At 39.1% G+C, this 19,502-nt stretch overlaps 1 protein-coding gene across 3 annotated transcripts in view; it reads left to right on the forward strand.

Annotated features, from left to right (window-relative positions):
• The window catches only part of Nadk2 (NAD kinase 2, mitochondrial), a 42,147-nt gene extending 22,826 nt beyond the window's left edge, over positions 1 to 19,321 (forward strand). Inside the window, exons 5-13 of one of the 3 annotated variants that reach the window (XM_005356610.3) lie at positions 1,744 to 1,827; positions 3,468 to 3,604; positions 6,810 to 6,888; positions 8,960 to 9,025; positions 10,242 to 10,337; positions 13,307 to 13,362; positions 13,491 to 13,544; positions 15,781 to 15,904; positions 17,330 to 19,321. In XM_005356610.3, the coding sequence (XP_005356667.1) occupies positions 1,744 to 1,827; positions 3,468 to 3,604; positions 6,810 to 6,888; positions 8,960 to 9,025; positions 10,242 to 10,337; positions 13,307 to 13,362; positions 13,491 to 13,544; positions 15,781 to 15,904; positions 17,330 to 17,468 (835 nt within the window). In that variant the 3' untranslated portion in view covers positions 17,469 to 19,321. Of the gene's footprint in view, positions 1 to 1,743; positions 1,828 to 3,467; positions 3,605 to 6,809; positions 6,889 to 8,959; positions 9,026 to 10,241; positions 10,338 to 13,306; positions 13,363 to 13,490; positions 13,545 to 15,780; positions 15,909 to 17,329 lie in introns of those variants that run through there. The other 2 variants (XM_005356611.3, XM_013349755.2) reach the window with 2 other exon arrangements.
• Positions 19,322 to 19,502: the final 181 nt, after the last annotated feature.

The following is a 19,502-nucleotide window of genomic DNA, read 5'->3' on the forward strand; positions in this document are numbered from 1 at the left end:
TTTCAGCACCTAGACTTGTAAGCACTCTGTGATACTCTGTCTCCAAAATAAGCAAACAATAATAAACAATTTAAAAAATGAGGTCCTGTCTGTTATTGACCTCTGTAGAAGGATAAATTGCTTAACTGTACTTTTTTTCTGCTCATTAATTTACATTTTACAATATATTAGTTTATTATCAAGACGTATTTTTGGTGAGGTCTACTCCCAGCCATTCCTTCAAGACTAGCACACCACAGGAATGATAATAATGAAAATTTCTGGATATCTTGTCGTTGTCCTATAAGTAGTTAAAAGGAATCTTCCTGGCCTGGAGGGATGGCTCAGCTGTTAAAGGCTAGGCTCACAACCAAAATTATAAGGAATCTTCCTATCTTGTAATTTTCAGTTATTTTTGTTTTATACATTTTATTTTATTTTAATTATGCATGTGTGTCTGTGTGGGATATAGTCTGTGAGTTCATGGCCGTCAGAATCAGAAAAGGGTGTCAGGTCCCCTGGAACTAGAATGCAGATGGTGGTGAGCCATGTGGTGTGGGTGCTGGGAACTGAACCCCTGCTGTCCTCACGAGCAGTGCTTGCTCTTGACCACAGGGCCATCTCTCCAGCTCTGCAAGTAACCATTTTAATTTGTCTTCCACGTCAACCTGTGAATTCCTGTAACTTCATCTATAATACATTTTGAGTAAGTGAAAGGTTATATTGGGATAAGCTTTCTCAATGCTTTTGCTTAAGAATAGCTTAAGTGGTTCTAAATGCTTTCACCTTTTGATTTTACACATTCACAGTTTGATTCTTTAGAGTAACCTTGTGTGGTTGGTGCTCATCACAATTTTAGAAATAAACAACCCTAGAGTGACTTATCTACCACTGGTAAGATGACAGGGTGATTGGTAGCAGAACTTTGCTATTCTTTTTAGTTTCATTATAGTGTGGGAACATAGGTGTCCGTCCTTCCTTCTTTCCTTCCTTCCTTCCTTCCTTCCTTCCTTCCTTCCTTCCTTCCTTCCTTCCTTCCTTCCTTCCTTCCTTCCTTCCTTCCTTCCTTCCTTCCTTCCTTCCTTCCTTCCTTCCTTCCTTCCTTCCTTCCTTCCTTCCTTCCTTCCTTCCTTCCTTCCTTCCTTCCTTCCTTCCTTCCTTCCTTCCTTCCTTCCTTCCTTCCTTCCTTCCTTCCTTCCTTCCTTCCTTCCTTCCTTCCTTCCTTCCTTCCTTCCTTCCTTCCTTCCTTCCTTCCTTCCTTCCTTCCTTCCTTCCTTCCTTCCTTCCTTCCTTCCTTCCTTCCTTCCTTCCTTCCTTCCTTCCTTCCTTCCTTCCTTCCTTCCTTCCTTCCTTCCTTCCTTCCTTCCTTCCTTCCTTCCTTCCTTCCTTCCTTCCTTCCTTCCTTCCTTTTTGTTTTTGTTTTTCAAGACAGGGTTTTTCTGTGTAGCTTTGGAGCCTGTTCTAGCACTTGCTCTATAGACCAAGCTGGCCTCAAACACACAGAGATCCACCTGCCTCTGCGCCTCTGCCTCCTGAGTGCTGGGATACAAGGCATGCTTTCTTAAAGCTGCTTGTGAACTATGATTTGTTTAGTCTTTGTTGTTGCTGTTGAAGGTACGGAGAGTTTGTGGCAGAAATGGAAGTACAAGGTTAACATGTAGAAAAATGGCCGCTGATTTTTGTAGTTCAGTAATGCTCTGAATTTTCTCCTCTCCCCATTTTCCTCTGCTCTTTATACCTCCTGAACCTTCCTTGACGTCTCAGGTCTGAAGGTCACTTATGTCTGCCTGTCCGATACACACATTCCTTCCCTGAAGCCTTACAGAAGTTCTCTCGTGGTGAGTTCAGGTAGGAAGTTCTTACTCTTCATATTTGATTCTTTAGTCAATATGTGTTGTTGCTGCTGCTGCTGCTGTTAGTGCTGCTGCTGCTGCTGTTAGTGCTGCTGCTGCTGTTAGTGCTGCTGCTGCTACTGTTAGTGCTGCTGCTGCTGTTAGTGCTGCTGCTGCTACTGTTAGTGCTGCTGCTGCTGTTAGTGCTGCTGCTGCTCAGAAAAGGACAAGCAGATAAACTGGGGTGCTTCATCATTAAAGAATTAGCTATAAAAACCGCAGAGTCAGTCCCAGATCTCTCCCAGCTTCTAGTCTAGTTAGAACAGAGGAGAGCAGCCGTGACAAATGTTGCTTGTCTGCAATTGCAAATGAAGATCGTACTCCTTCAGCCAGAGTGAGCTTGCCCCTGCTTTTTTAAGTCTTATTACTAATACATGTTCTTAGCATTTGGTAGAAAGAGAGAAGTTGTTTGGAAAATTGAAGGTTCAGTTTTATTTGTACTTTTACCTGGTAATGAATGGATACTTGTATGTTTAATCCAACCAGGCTGTACTTCCAAGTAGCTTTGTCTTATCTATGAAGTGTTTTTTTAAAGAAGTGGGATAGAATTTTTTTTGTTTTGTTTTTTCGAGACAGGGTTTCTCTGTGGCTTTGGAGCCTGTCCTGGAACTAGCTCTGTAGACCAGGCTGGTCTCGAACTCACAGAGATCCGCCTGCCTCTGCCTCCCGAGTGCTGGGATGGGATGAAATTTTTAAAAACATATTTCTCAGAGCTGAAGAGCTATCAGTGGGTGGGAGTGCTTGGGAGACCCACAGTTTGAAATCTTAGCACCCGCTTTTACTGAATTCTCATTTATGTCTGTAGATGTAGTAAGCAGCTCCTATTTGCCATTTCATAATTTCTTTTCCTTATTATTGTTTAAAAACAATCACTATTGCCTGGTAGTGGTGCCACACACCTTTAATTCCAGGGTTTGGAAGGCAGAGGCAGGTGGGTCTCTGAGTTCGAGGCCAGCTTGGTCTACAGAATGTGTTCCAGAACAGCCAGGGCTACACAGAGAAACTCTGTTTTGAAAAACAACAAGCAAAAAACAACCCCCCCCAAAAAATCACCATTTTGAAATTTTAATGAATGTTTATCTAATACATTTCACCTTAGTGGGGTTCTGTTTGCCTTCTGTTAGAGGTTTTGCTGAGCAAACACATGCTTATGTCCAGCTCTTAAGGATTTAATAGTTTATTATTAAGATTTTAATTTAGATTACCTTGTAGGTTTTATATAAGCTTAGTAGACATTACCAACATCTGGAAAGAAAAGTAAATGTACACACACCTTTCAGTGGGACCTGTCGACTTCAGAAGTTTGTGCTGTAATCTATTCATGGAATAATTAGTTACCCCTCTCCCCTTTTGGTGGCATCTGACTATGTAGGTCTTGCTGTTCTGAAACAGCCTTGTAGACTAGGCTGGCCTGGAATGCAAGAGTTCTGCCTGCCTCTGCCTCCCCAGTGCTGATGTTAAAGACTTATATATGCCAGCATGCTCATCCTATGATTAGCTGCTCATGCACATACTGAGTAGGCTGAGTTATTGTAATGTCTTTTCCTCACTTCAGTGTAGTTGGTTTTACTCTGACTTCCCTTTCTTCGCTGTCAGGTGGTTGTGGAGGCAGCGTATCCGGTTATATCTGGAGGGGACTGGCATAAACCCCACTCCCGTGGATCTTCATGAACAGCAGCTGAGTTTGAATCAGCACAGCAGAGCCTTCAACATTGAAAGAACTGAAGATGAAAGTAGGTGGACTGAATGTTAGCCTTGGGGTCGCTATTTAACGTCTGAAGCTTTTGAAGCAATCATTTACATGTAATTTGCCTTTAGTGCGATGAGTAACTCTTAAAAAAGTACTTTTTGCTGCCTTACACTTTTGTTGTTGTCATAATTAGAATCCAGAGAAGTAGAACATGTTTCAAGATGAACTGTCTCTAGGACAGGTTTGAAAGCCAGTTGATTAGAAATGAATTATTTATTGCCCAGCAGGACAGTTGACACTTAGGGTAAGACCTTCGACAAGTCAGAAGAAAGCAGGAGAGACTGAAGAGCCGATCTATGGGAGATTACATAAATATGTTTCTGTAGTTATGTGTGTACTTAACACTCTTACTCTGTATTTAACTTATTTATTGTAGTTGTTGATTAAAACCTTTCTTCGTCCAGCTGTGCGATTTCTGTAAAGTAGATTCAGGAGAATCCTGGAAGATGGTAATTTGCAGCTGTTCTGTATAGGGGTTAAAGTGAATAGTCAGTTTTGCCTTACTTTGTGGATTTTTATTTTGTCATATTTTCTTATTGTTTTCAGAAAGTCTAAAACTTACGTGGTACAAAAAAATCACAAAAGAAATATTCACAACTGTTATAAAAAGATTCTTTTCTTTTTAAAAATTCCTGTGTACATTTCAGAAATAGCATCTTAACCACACCACCTAACCACTGCACCCCCGTTTCTGCTGGGTCCCAGTGATTGATAACTTTGTTATTTTAGCGTGTTTCTAAGGTCTGAGTTCATATCATGCTGGAAAGATTCTCTGTCCCTCAAAAAAAAAAATAAATTGCTCTTATAAATTTCCTATTACTAGTTTTGAAACTAGTAATTATTAGGTAAGATTTGGTTATTATAGGTAAAAATTTTATTTGATCCTTCAGTAAAAGAAGCTTCTATTGGGCAGGAGAGATGGTCCTGTGGATAAATGACTCACATTCTAGTGTGAGGAATGATGTTTGGATCCCCAGAACCTGGGTGACACCCTTCGGATCCCAGCACTCAGCACAAGCTTACTTAGCAAGACTATCGGGATCAGTGAGCTCCAGCTTCAGTTGAGAGGTCTCACTCAGTCAGTGAAGTGGAGCGAGACCAAGGGAGACACTGTGCTGCCAGACTCGGAGCCTCCACAACACACACACCCGAGCTACCCACACACTTGCAAGCACACCACACCATGAAACATTGGTATCTTCAAAAGATGGTGATTCACGTCTTTTCACCAGTAGTTACATCTGCTGAGAGATGTAAATGCCATGCAGAGATCAGACCTAGACACGAGTTACTTGCACTATGTAAGTTGGAGCTTACTGTCCAGGATGAACATCTAACAGATGCAGGTAGGGCTGGGGAAGCAACCAAAAAACTGCCAAAGTAAAGTAATCCAAGAAAATGTCTCAAAATTTTAGGCAGTAATCTGAATTGAAAGAACTCAAGAATCTTTTGCATAAGCAGTGATAGTAAATCCCCAAACCCTGTGCGTCAGCAGAGTGTGAGTGGGGTCTCCAGGAGGGAGGGAGCGCGGATAGGGCTGTGTCGAGGATCTGGGACAGGGTGGCTTCAGGTTTGTCAGCAGCAGCATTGGACACTGGTGGCGCTATGATTCTATAACCGCCACTGTTAGGGGTAACAGCATGGTATTTACTGTGTCAAGGGACTGTTTTAGAGGGTGTTTTTATTAGAATGTATTTTTAATAGATGTATTTCTAAGGAAATTGAGAGCTATCTCAATGTGTGTTTGATGTCTAACTTAAGTTCTCATGTTAGCAGGAAACACTGCCTAGAAAACTTGCATTTGGGTTTTTTTGTTTTGTTTTGTTTTTCGAGACAGGGTTTCTCTGTGGTTTTGGAGCCTGTCCTGGAACCAGCTCTGTAGACCAGGCTGGTCTCGAACTCACAGAGATCCGCCTGCCTCTGCCTCCCGAGTGCTTGCATTTGGGTTTTTAAATACAGGCATAGGTTTGAGATTACAAATATATTTGATAATTTAGCTTTTCAGTTTAGAGCAGCACTAGTGAGAACACCGTTATTTCTCTGAATTTGAAGAGAGTACGCAACTTTGAGCCAATGACATTTTTGCCTTACATAGTGTGACCCATCCTTGCCTAGGTTTCTTATTACAAGGTATATATATAAATAACCCGTGCACCTTCAAAGAGGAAGGTGGGTTGTTTTTAAGTTTTAATTGTGTCAGTTAATAATTAGTATTTGCAAGGCCTAATTATGTTAATTTGGGGCCATGAATTAGTTCAATAAACAGCATAAGATCCTACCCTCTCACAGTATGAGGAGTGGTCAGGCAGCGATGGTTCTCCTATATTCTAAGAGCTCCTGCCATATTTTAAAGCCTCTGAGTTTTCCACTTGATGTCTTGTATTTTGTATCGAGAATCCAGAGAACATGGAGGATTGTAAGGAAGCTTTAAAAGTCAGTCAGTCTTCCCTTCCCATCACTTCTAACCACCTTGCAGTTAGAGGGCTGTGCCTAGTGCAGGTGGACCTGGAAATAGTCTGGTGTATGATGACAGAAGAACTGCGCACGATAGCCGTCTCCGCCGTTAGTTTACCAGTTGTCTGTTTCTGTGCTCAGTTCATACTTTTGTATCTATATATATCTCTATATAAACATATCTTTATGTAGAAGCAAATTATAAGTGCATAATTTTTAATTGCTTAAGAGTTGGTAGTCATTTAGCATGAAAAACAAAGCATATGATTAAAGAAATTTTAATTTACTTGACAAAAATTTTGAAAAAAATTTTGAAATGAAATTCAATAAGCACAGGTTTTATATGGAAGCCGAATAGTATACGTCTTTCTCACAGCCTGTGGGAGCCAGAAGCAGTTGGATCTCTCTGGATTGAGTTTGAGGCCAGTATGGGCTACAAAGTGAATCCCAGGAGACCCAGAGCTGTATAAAAGAGATCCCTGTCTCAAACAAACACAAGCGAACAAACTCCAAAAAACACATGGTAATGGAGAGGAAAATTGAGTTACAGTTAGACAGAGGTTTGATTTGTTGGTATAGGTTAGGTGACTAGGCTTTATCTTACGAACAATTTAAGGTTCTTTGTGAGTCGTGTTAAAAATGTGGTACCTTAAACTCTGGAGTTTGATGAACTGTTTGTTCTCATTGTTCTGAAACTCACAGAACTGTCTGGGCTCTCTCACCCTTTCCTGCAGGATCTGAGGCATCAGGACCTCAGCTTTTGCCAGTGCGAGCACTCAATGAAGTCTTCATTGGGGAGAGTCTGTCATCCAGGTACCTTGAAGCTTGTGATCTTGAATGTGGAATTCAGTGTTTAAGTACTTCTTCTGATGTTTTCATTTAATTTCTACAACCTGGCTTGTAGAAGTAAAAATATAAATAGGAGAAATTATTTAATAAAATTTCCAGACCTGGCACACATGTTGTTACTAGTCTGTGAAACTTGACGTGCAGCAGCTCCTCAGGGTCCTCACTGTTCTGTGCTGACTCTGGAGGCTCAGGAGAGGGAGGTCCTGGGCGCACATTGCAGGTGGTGTGTTTCTTAGGTAGGCTGCATGAAGATTTCTCTTTTTTTAGACTGAGTGGAGTAGCACATTCCTATATTCCAGCTGCTCAGCAGCCTCTAACAGTCTTGTTAAGGCTCAGGAGCTTGAGGTCCTGGCTTGGGCAGCCCAGGGAAAACCCATTCCCGTCCCAGCTCTCTCCCACCTCCATCTCCCCGCTTCTCTCTCATATACATGTCTCATATACATACATCTCTCTCACATACGCTTTCACACACACACACACACACACACACACACACACACACACACACACACACACAGAGAAAGAGAGATATCACTATTGTTGGCTAAAATTAATTTAATGTAAACATGTCAGATATACTTTATTACTCACCAACATTTTCCTCCCACTTTGAAAACACCTGGTTACTCGCATGAAATGACCACCAGGAAATAAATCAGTTTCCCTGTAGTATGCTATGCTTGGTGTTCCTGTTGTTGATTGTGTAAATTTGGTGCAGAAACTAGAGGTGAGTTCATGTTCTTTCTACTACAGCAGTCATGTGTCTCTCTGAGAGCTGTATCGTTGGATTCCCGGGTATAATGTGTGGACCACTGCCAGTTCTCTTTTATTGCAAGTTCTATCCTTTCACGAGGGCATATGAAGAGAGAGTCATCATAACTAGAATTGACATCCACATTTCAAGTAACAGTGCATAAATAGATTTATTATGTTATCGATACAGTTTACATTAATGATGACTAATAAGGCAGAATTGTTTGAATAATTCTTGGATTACTGCAGTTATTTTGTTTATAATATTTATGCAATAAAGATATATTTTATGCATATTGTATACCATGTATAAGTCACTGGGGATACAAAGATGTGTATGAAAAAGGTGAGGTTGGTAAAAATGTAAGTTTTTAAAATTCTAGAATATTCTTTCAAGAAATAAAATATTCACAGGAAACTTATTACTTAAGTATAAAATGTATTTATTTTAACATAGTAAGGCATATGAGCTATCTATCCAGAAATTTTTGTCTCATGTTGCATGCGATATTTCACACAATGTGGAGATGATAGTAGGTTTTGATGTATAGAAGAGGAGGAGAGGAGATGGTCCAGAGAGCATCCATTGAGTTGAAAAGAGTTGTGAGTCTGTGTTTACTACAGGAGTCGTTTTTAGCTTACTTTACTCTGTTTTATAGAGGTGTGGCTAGCTGAAGCAAGCTGCTGCCTTTATGGCTACACATTTTGTATTTACTGAAGAGCGAGTGTAGAGGAGGAGGGAAATTGGAGCCGGATGGCAGACTGGCAATTAGTGAAGTCTCACAGGGTGGTGTCTGCTGCTCTTTTGTTCTTTGGTGTCTCTCCTTAGGTCTCGAGTAAGATCAGTGCTTCAGTTTGAGGCTGATGAACGTGGTGTAACTATTCTGGAGGCTTTAGGGACTCTGTGACTAGACCCTCAGGCAAAGGGAGCATGAGCACATGGTCTGTTGTCCGTCGTGCTGTGTAAATTATGTCCTGTTGCTTCACGCTCTCCTAGCAGCCCGCAAGGAGGGAAGCTGTAGTTAGCAGTGAGAGCAGTGAGATCCAGAAGGGCACATAAGTTGTGCAGGTCATGTACTTATTTAGAACCAAAAATGTCATTTCAGCCCATTATTTCTGATCCCAGACGTGGGTTGAGGCTTTAATATGCTCCAGAGCCTTACACGCTTTGCTTGGAAAATATGAAATGCAGCAATGTTTTTCCTGCCTCACTTTCAATGTTCTTAGATTGAAGAACATTTTAAAAGCCCATGTTTTTTCTTTTCTGTCTGTTCTAACCTAGAATGCCTTATTGTTGGGCTGTAGCAGTGGACAATTTAAGAAGAAGTATACCCAATCTAAAGGGACTGTGAGTTTTATTGCTGCCTTAAAAATAATTTCCCTCAAACAAAAATCCTGTGAATTAACTAATCCCAGTAAACCTGCATGCAGAACGGCACTAAATTGGCTCATCATTTTGGACTCAGCATCTCTCACCTGGCTAAAATTGTCTCCCATTCTCTTCTGTCTCTCCACTCTCACTCTCGTTTCAGCTTGGTCTAGCACTGTAGCAGACATTGCTGGGGATTTTGCTGGTTTGTCTGTACATAATAGGTTTCTAATGTGATTTTTCGAGTAGGAAATAACTTGACCCATGAAATAGATTAGACCTGTTATCTTTTCTAAAGAATAGAAACGAAAGAAACAATGAAAAGCTATATTGTGCAAAACTCATACTAGAGGCTTGGAGAAGTTGAAGGAATTAGAATAAGAAATAAATTACTATAGTGATAGTGTTTGCAAGTATGTTTAATAACTTATTTTGAAAACCCATTTTATTAAGAATTAAACTTCTTAATTTGCTGAAGAAACAATCTAATGTTTGTGAGTGACACCATTATTTTAAGATAGAATTGACACAGTAGGCTTTTACATATTTCAGAAATTACTTCTGCTATCCAGTCAGTATTTAAAGAATAGTGTAATGTGCTGGTGTCAAAAAACTCATTTTGTATTTGTAAAATATCCTAAAACATTAATTGTTCAACAAATTATATTTTGATATTATTTTTAGTTTTGTCTGCTGGTATAGAATTGGTTGAGGATTTTCCTTATGGTGTTATCTGTTAGCCTACTCCCATGTAAAATGGTTTAATAAGAATTTAGTGGCAGCTACTCTACTGTTCTCACAAAGAATTAGGTTAGATGGAGTCATATGAGGGACCAGGTGCCAAGAATGACACCACCTAAAGATGAAACTGTTGGAATTCTGAAAGAAAGCTGTGTGTGTGTTGGGTTCCATCAGAGCAGAAGCAGCACTGTTAGGAAAATGTCCGAACCCTTGTCTGAAACACTAATGTATTGATAGGAAGGTGGCGTCTAGATTAGAAAGGCATGCAGTTAAGTTTTTTCCTTCTGATTTTTTTCACTTAATCAATATTGGAATTAGCATGATGATATGTGTCTGCTAAGTCAGATAGGACTTGGTCAAGGTGATTTACTTAGATTTCAGGAATTTTGAAATTTTATTTTTTACTGGGACCCTAACACAGCTCAGCAAACAGTTTTCTATTTTCAATTCCTAGGGCTTCCTATTATGAAATTTCAGTTGATGATGGCCCATGGGAAAAGCAGAAGAGTTCCGGCCTCAATCTGTGTACTGGCACAGGATCAAAGGCCTGGTGAGTAAGTTAGGGTGTTGCCTGTCAAGGTGTGTGAACTATTTTAAGTTAAAACATTGATTTTCTGTCTCACATGGATGCCTCCGAGTTCTCTAATATGCAGGGCGAGCACACTGTTGCAGGACACATTCAGTTTTTCCCTTCTGTGTTCCATGCATTGTTTACCTCTGTCATTGTTTACCCAGACGCCATTGCTAGAGGAGAAACTTTGCTTCCTACAATCTCACTCTTACCTCTTGCTATCCTTTGCCCTCCCCTCCGCACAAACTGGTCTCAAAAGCTTGTGCTTTGCACTTCTTGAATCTTGGCCAACTTCCTCCACTTCTGCTGCTGCTGCCTTGGTCTGGCCCCATCTCTTTTGGTAGATGGATATTCTTTGTTCCTGACCTCCTTTTCTCCTGTTGTCACTTAAACCTACCAACAGAGTAATCATTGTAAAGCAGAGTGCTACTGGTAAACACGCATAGAGAATGCCCGTTTTGTGCTTTAACACTTTGCCTGACACTGTGTACACACTGCTGAGTTTGACGCAGCACCCTGGTGAAATGTGGCCATCGCCATCCTGCCCTCTTTATCCCTGTCATAGCCTTACCCTACCCATCAGTCCTCTGCAGACACCACAGACTGCTTGTAATTCCCAGCACACACCTTGCTCTCCTTTAGCCTTTTGTTTTTGTTCAATGCTTCCTCCTGCTTTGAATTTCTGAATACGGTTCACTTTCCATCCACTGTTAAAGCATCCAGTCCTCAGATGCCTTTCTCTGGAGGAAGTCGCCATTAGCCTCAGTGTCTTTCACAGCACAGGGACTGGATCCCCTTTGTCCGGCACCCCTGCTTCTCTCAGTGCTCTCGTGGCTCCCAGGTGTCACTAGTCTGACGGGGCATGTGGAGGGCTGTGAAATGGCCGCTAGGATTTTGTTTCAATTTCTGTGTGTAGTAAGTTATAGTGCCTAGTACATACTTATTCAGATCTTTTTTAAATAAAGGAATGCATGCTCTCAGAACCAGCACAAGCAGTGTTTGTTAGACTGATTTTATCTGGATTTCATCTGTATGTGATGGAAGGCCTAAAATCCCAGCACCTCACCTGAGAGTTGTGGCAAGAGGAGGGTAGTTTGGAGCCCTTGGGGACCACATAGTGAGATTTGGCCTCACAAGAAATTTAAAATCTCCCTTATCAAATGCCATTTTAAGTTGGGCTTGTAAATGTAGAGTTTGTTGTACTTTTTCAGCATGGCTTTTGAAACTTTTTATTCCAGAACATTTTAATTTGTGTAAACATAGACGAAGAGAATCTAGTGTTACGAATCTGCATGAACTTGATTCAGTGATGAATCCTTGCCTTACATTGTTTGCTATATACACTGATTTTAGCTCTTTCCTCCAAACTATTCTGAAATATTTTTCAGAAATCACTTCATTTTGTTCATGAGTAGTAATCATACATTTAAAAAAATAAGTTAGTCTCAGCTAAATAAAGTATTTTGGAAAAAAAATACTATTTTAAAAGATAGCTTAACATGTCATTATTTTGAGGAATAGCAAAATGACCCTTTCTAAATTTTCTGATCATTTTAAAAATTAATGCCTGGACTGGCAGCAGGGCTCAGTGGATGAAGGCACTTGCCACCGAGTACACCACAACCTGAGCTTGTTCTCCAGGACTTGCGTGGTTGAAGAGGACTAACTCCCCGAGGCTGGTCTCTGGCTTCCCTGTGGGTGGCAGTATGTGCATACTTCCTGTTCCCCATCCCACTTTCTCCCCCAAACCCAGTAAATAATTGTAACAGTGTATTCTCTGATATGTTGAACCATCTCATATGTTAAATTGATGCAACAACGCGCAGCCTTTGTTGGTTGTGGAAACTCCTTTTCTGCTGAAAATGGTGAGCATATCTGTTGAAATCGAAACTGAGAATTAGGAGTGGTTCCTTGAATCTTTCTTGTTTCTTCCACAGCGTTCTCCTTAAGAACGGGCATAGTGCAGAACTGGAGTAGAGGCTAGGGAATCAGAGCTTGGTAAACCAGTTAGTAGCTGTGCCATGGGAAGGGAAAGATTAGGATACTGTTTCTTAATCCTGTCTTATGATTCTTGATAGAGAAAAAAAAATGTTTAACTGACCTAAGCTTTTGTTTTGAGTATGAAATGTGTGGAGATGTGTGACTCAGTAGCTATAACAGAAAAACCCCAATCTCAGTGGCTTAATACATTAGAAAGCGTATTTCTTATTCTCATAAAGTCCAGTGGGCAGTCCCAGTGGACAGGTGGCTCTCCTTTAGTGACTGGGAATGGGGTAGGGAAAGGGGCAGCTTCTGCCATTCTGTGGCTCTGCTATTTTCTTACATGGTGACTTAGGTTACTGCATTGAGCTGTGGAATCAGAAACTGTGAACTTACTGTTCATGGGAGGCTGGCCAGCAGGCATTCACTGGGACCCCCTTCTAGCACTTAGTCATCTGGTTACACAGTGAGGGGCTAAAAGGTGGAGATCTAATCTTGTGTGTGGGCAGGAAAGTGTTTGAAGAAAGCTCTTTGCATATCCAAACATTGAGCCACAGGAGCAGGACACCAGGATTGTAGCGCTCGGCACGTGAGTTGTCCCTTCTCATCGGTCCTGGTTAGTGTGGTCCGTGCTTGTACCCCATAACCTGGCAGCAGTTAGTGTCTTAAGACAATGTGTGGCAATAAACTTGTCTTCTTATCAATATTAAGATTCTTTGTAGAATTGAGTAATAGGTTAATTCCAAATCTTTGAGTGTTTAATTGCTTTTCAGCTATAAGTTCTGTATACCTATTAAGTATAAGGATACTTTCCCTCTCATACCCATGTCAATAAATTTTTGTTTTTAACCACCAATTTGTAGTTGTCTTAATTTTAAGAAGTCTTTATTGCTAAGTACATCATGCATCTTCCATTTTTAGTGTGGTTTTAGGATGGAAACAGGAATTATTTGCTTACTTTTTTCTAGGTCATTCAATATCAACAGGGTTGCAGCTCAGGCTGTTGAAGATGTATTAAATATTGGTGAGTACTAAAACAGCTATTTTGTATTATAGAACTATTGTGTACTATGTAATGTACCTGCTTAGTGTTTGCTATTGTGCAATGTACAATAGTAACTGAAGCTATTTCCCCCTTTCCTCTGTCAATAGCAAGAAGACAAGGAAGTCTGACTCTCCCATTGAACAAAGAATTGGTAGAAAAAGGTTAGTACCACATAGCATTAGTTACAGACAGCTTATTTATGTCAGCTTTGAGAAAGAACAGTGTTATGTGTATCTACTTAACTAGATGTTACAACACTGCCTTGTTAAATGTAGCTTAAAAAGGTAACTGAAAGCAGGGATTTCAAGAAAATTTTTAAATTGCAATATTATTTATTTATGTTGTGTGAATATGTGTGTGTGTGTGTGTGTGTGTGTGTGCACATGCACGTGTGTGCATGCATGTCTGTGTGTATGTATGGTGCTTGTGGGGGTTAGAGCATAACTTAGAGGAGTTGCTTCTTTTCACCAAGTGAGTCCTGGGGATTTGAACTCAAGTCATTAGGTTTGTTGGCAAGCATCTTTACATGTGAACTGTCTTGCCTGTCCTGAAGCTGGAGTTTTATACTGTCGTTTGTGTTCACCATGAAATACAGCCAATATATCAAGATGCTACAATTATAAATACATCCTGGGTGATAGAAGATTTGTGTGCTGTAAGAAAATGCATATCTAGATTCATGCTATCCAAGAAGGTTTTTCCATATTCATGGTCCTGCTTTTTATGGTATTAACACTATCAAATAGATTCTGATCATTTTCAGTTTGGACTTAAAAGATTTTAATCATGGCTTGACAGTTAGCATTAGCACTAAATTGATAACAAGGAAAGGAAAATTGACACCTGCAATTTCTAGTTCTATAAGTTAGTGTACACATCACGAGAACTAAGTAAAGCTACATGGTGGTAGAGGGACCTTGAGTTGATCCCTCCTCAGTGCATACATGAGTCAAGAAATTACTTTGTCTGTGCCTTATGCATTAATATGTATTGACATTATGTCAAATGCAACCCTAAACACAATAATCATAAAACAGCTGAAATTTGTATAATTCCTATTGAAGTTGCATCCAGAATACAGGGATAGATATTAAGATGTGTAAAGGCTTTACTGAGTGAACACTTCTTTGAAGATTGAGCTATCTACAGAAACTAGAAGGTCAGTGGATGTCACTGTCACAGTATCCTCAAACCACTCTTGAAGTTTCTTTCAAAGTTAGTGCATTTTCTGTTTTGCTTTTTTGGTAAGTTAATTATTTTTTCTTACAGAATCAAATATAGGTTTTTAAAATCTTAATAAGGATTTCTAAGAAATGATACTTTTAGTAGTTCCCAGACTTGTGGTGCCATGAAGTAACTCCTGGGGCCCTGGGCATGGCAGGGGGCTGTAGCGCCCAGTCAGACACTAGGGTAGAAGGCAAACAGCACATAGCCCCTAGCTCCTCCTGTGTTCTATGCTGCGGTGATGTTCAATAGGCTATGATCACTAAGTGTGTTGTCAACTTAAAATATTTTCTAATTAGGATGGGTTTATTGAAATATACCTTATTACAAGTTAAGGAACATAACACACGCATGTAAAATTGAAATATAACCTCATTACAAGTTAAGGAACATACACATGCATGCAAAATAGAGATATAACATTCACACATGTAAAATTCTGACAGTAGTTCCACAAATAATATGGATTATTAGACAGTCTGTTTTTTTAATGTGGTACTTAGCTAGACTTCCATTTGTAACTCTTTGTGTAGTTGTTCTCATTTCTTCTTCTTTTTTTTTTTGAAGAGATAACAGTCTGGGTACACAGCTTGGCCTCATATTGCTCTTGGGCTTAAGCCATCCTCCTGCCTCCCAAGTAGCTGAGACTGCAGACATGTGCTGCCATGCCTGGCTTGTGTTGTTGTCTTTCACCAATTTATATTTTGCTTGCCAGGCCTCAGGTGCTTCTTTGTTAGAATATGCATCCTAAAAGTGTATTCAAATATCCTGAGATGTGCAACCTCACTGGAGAAAACTCACCGCCTTTTGTTGCTCGGGATTGCATTTTCCTTATTATTAACTCTGATGTGATACTGGAAGGAACTTGAGAACTTGGGTTTCAGTTCTGAGTTTGTCCTAACTGCGTAATTCCTAGCTTTGTATTTGTGTCCCCTCCCCCAAGTTGTGCCTATTTCTTCTCTGTTGTGAGTGATGAATGCTTTTGTGGGTTAATAATTGAACCTGATAGTCACTGGTTTCTAAGGCTTTTTATGGTAGAGTCTATAATAGAGTTACCAAGAGATATGCTCCCAAGTAGCCTTTGAACACATGCTTCAAATTGAAAGTGGTTTGTTTGTCATGTGCTTCTCAGATGTGACCATCCTTTATTAAATCTACTGTTTTTCCTTACAGTAACAAATGAATATAATGAATCATTGCTCTACAGTCCAGAAGAACCAAAAATACTTTTCAGTATTCGAGAGCCAATAGCAAACAGAGTGTTCTCAAGTAGCCGTCAGCGTTGTTTCTCCTCAAAGTAAGCATCCCTAGTTACTTCTTTCATCCCAGTAAAACATTAAGAAAGGAAAAACAAAACAAAAAGACACAGAAACAAGCATAAAAAAATACTTTTGTTTTTGAGACATTGAGACCAATGTACTTTTTCTCCCTCCAGGAATAACACTTAGCAGGGAACATCTTAGCGTTTTTTTTTTTTTTCTTTTTGTTTGTTTTTAATTCAGTCAAGATTTATTTTTACAAATCTAAACTCATTTGTGTGTATTTCTTATATTTAAGTGGCTTAAGTTTGAATGATAACTAATTAGAAGGCTTCATGGGTGAGTTGAAAAGATACTGTAAGCGTACATGAAATGCTTCAATAACAATGTTGATAAATTGCTCTACACCAGGATTAAGAACTTCAGAGACTATTCCAGTAAGGAAACAAAGCAGCAAGGTTCAGAGAAAGGTATTTGCAAAAGATACCTGGTCTATCTTAAGGTATTTGAGAACAGTGTCTGAAATCACTGCTCCAGTAGCCAAAACTTTGTGAGCATAGGCACAGTGCCACAAATGGAATTCTGAGCTTTACTTTGTGTGGTCAGAATTGCACTGCAAAGTGTTGAGTTACTTTGTGTGTACAGTGAATATATAGTGTACATGATATGTGAATTTTGTTTAGACTTGGGTTTCATCCCTAGTTACTTCATACATATATGCATGCATATATGTAAATATTAAAAATTTAAAAAATCTTATCTAAAAGATTTGTTTCTAAGAAATTTAGTTAAGAGATACTCAGTCTAAATATAAAAATTCTAGCAAATCAGTAAAAGGCAGCCACTGCATTGAAAAAATAAAAGCCAGTGATATTTGGTCTTCCCCCAAGGCAATAAATATCTTAGAAAAATGCTTGACCTTATTATCCCCAAACTAGCATGGCTAAAATGAAGTTTAGGAATGCACACTTCACTACAGTGATAGACAGTAGACAGTGCGTGTACTTGAGGAGGAGCGGGCAGGCAGAGCAGCTGGGAGAAGGTGTTGCTGCTGTGTTCATGAACTGTACATTAGTGAATTACCTCTTCTCTGGTTGCCTGACACAATCCACAAGTAAAATTTTACATGAGAATGCACTCTTGCTCAGTACTTAAAATCTTTGTAATGGAAATACCTCAGTTACATGAAAGTAACCTGGCAACTACGTTGAGTTTTTTAATTTTCTTTTCTTTTCTTTTCTTTTTTCCATTGATAAATATTAAGTGAATGGTTCTACCTTGAATTTTAAACTTGAGATGTTGATAATGCACACCTGTATTGTGTGCAGTCACTGATTGTCAAATCAGAGAGTAACTAAATTCTTAAAATCAAGGCCAATAAGCTTTTGGTTATGCCAACAAAAGTTAGAATTTCCTTAGTGTTAAGACTGCTTGATATTTAATGAGACATCTCTTTCCACTAGAGTTTGCGTCCGTTCTCGATGCTGGGATGCCTGCATGGTTGTGGATGGAGGAACTTCTTTTGAGTTTAATGATGGAGCGATTGCTTCGATGATGATCAATAAAGAAGATGAGCTTCGAACTGTGATTCTAGAACCGTGAAGGATTTCCTCAAGAGACAGATCTGATTACTAGAAACATATTTTTTTTTTTCAGCAGATCCAGATGACCAGCTATAAACCTACCTTATTTCGGTTCTTACTGAGACTGGCTACCACTAGGCAGAGGGGACAAAGTGGGGTCCATGTGCTCTTCTGTTCCATTCTGATAGACAATAGCTGTTCACCTGGGAGAGATGATGGACTAAATGGGTTAGAATTACGTTGGTTAAGTTTCTGTATTAATTACAGTTGGTAACCAAGAGTATTGATATTCTTTAGAAAGGCAGGTTAAATAAATAAGTATTTAGGATTTCAAATTTAACTCTACAAGCCTTTTTGTTTTTGCTTTTTCTTCCTAACTGTGGAATTGGCTGTGTGTCATTCAATTAGTGCATTATTTTTATAGTTCCTAAAAGTAAAGATTTTTAAAAATTTTGATGGAGAATTTTGATAATCATGACGTTGACATAACTGAAGTTGGTACATGTGTTTTTATATATATTAAGAATTTTCTAATTCTAGGAAATGATGAAATCATTATTAATTGAAAAAAATCAAATCATTTAAAAATATTTGTAGGTAAATTCTGACTTCTTTTGGTTAATGTCAACAATGATAGATAAAATACATCTTTTGGAACAAATCATGCCTTGTAAATGTATTAATTTTTCCATAGCAATTGTTGGTCAAACTTTTTGTTTTTTGAAAAATAACTTGATTCCAGTAGCCCCCCTCCTGTTTTTGAATCTCTAGTATGAACTCAAGGATTAGAAGGATAACCAGGGAGCATGTTCTGTTAGGAGTTTGGTAAAATGTTCAAACCTTCCTTTAGTTTTAGGCATGTCAGCAAGAGAATAAGACATAGTTTTGGAATTGCCTTACTTTAGTATTGTGGTTTTCATTTACTCTATTCCAAATTTTAAACAATAGCTTTAGATGATAAAATGTCAGCGCCCTCCCCAACTATGAAAACCACTTTATCTTTGAAGGAATAATTTTCACGTAATTCTTGGTCTCTGTAAAGGTCATTAATTTCCACAAAGAGCTCCCACTGCTGACTGATGAAATGGTGTTGTGTGCCCTGCTCAGTGTGGAATAGGTTTCACTTGTTTTTTTCATTGACGAAGTTTTTATTGAAGACTCATTCTGTGCCATCCGTCACGGTATGTCGTATAATGAAGTGCTGGATAGACACTGAGATAGACTGTTGGTGGAACTCAAGCCTAGAACACCTGAAAGCTAGGATACGTGATCAGAGAGATCAAATGCTCTCAGCTTTGCCAAACTCAACATGCTGCTCGTTGTTAAAAAATGAATGTCAATGTGCAAGGCAATCTAGGTTCGTCTAGGCTTTACTGTTCATCGGAATGTGTTTTCTTGAGGCTGTCAGCAGCAGGAGATACGTTAGTGATTTTGCTGAGCCAAGTCTTAATTTCTAGATTAATTTTTTAAATGATATATTTAAGATACCAGTTTATAATGGAAGTTAAATTCCACACTAGAAATTCCCCTAAAAGGCTTAAAATACCTTGTTAGGAATAAAAAGCCACTCATATCCTTACTATATCTGGGAAATCTGGTTGTCCATGCTTTTCCACAGATCTATTAATTTGTCCCATTAGCTGGTAACCAGCCGTGTGGGGGTTGTTCATGAGTTACACTTGGAAAGATACTAAAATTACTGACTGTGCTGTTTGCAGTCTAACTTCTGCTCTATGGCAGGCAGGGATTTATTTGCAATAGGTAAATGGCAAAAAAATGTAATACATGGAGTGTCAGAAATGTCTTTGTGAATGGGTTAACCTTTAATGACCACTGTATGAAAATAAAATTAAACCATTGTCTGTTCTTTTTTACTTTGTTTCTTTTCTAAATTCTTATGAGGTCACTGCATAAAAACTAAGTTTCCTCTGAATACCATGTTTTAAGTCTATCCCCAAATTCATGTCCTCTGTGCACTGTGTAGACTTAGTTCATTGGCATTTCTTGGCAGAATGATAGTCTTTATTCATAGATCAAAATGCTTAATTCAAGC

The sequence above is a fragment of the Microtus ochrogaster genome, chromosome 19 (assembly GCF_000317375.1).
Source record: "Microtus ochrogaster isolate Prairie Vole_2 chromosome 19, MicOch1.0, whole genome shotgun sequence".
Classification (NCBI taxonomy): Eukaryota; Metazoa; Chordata; class Mammalia; order Rodentia; family Cricetidae; genus Microtus; species Microtus ochrogaster.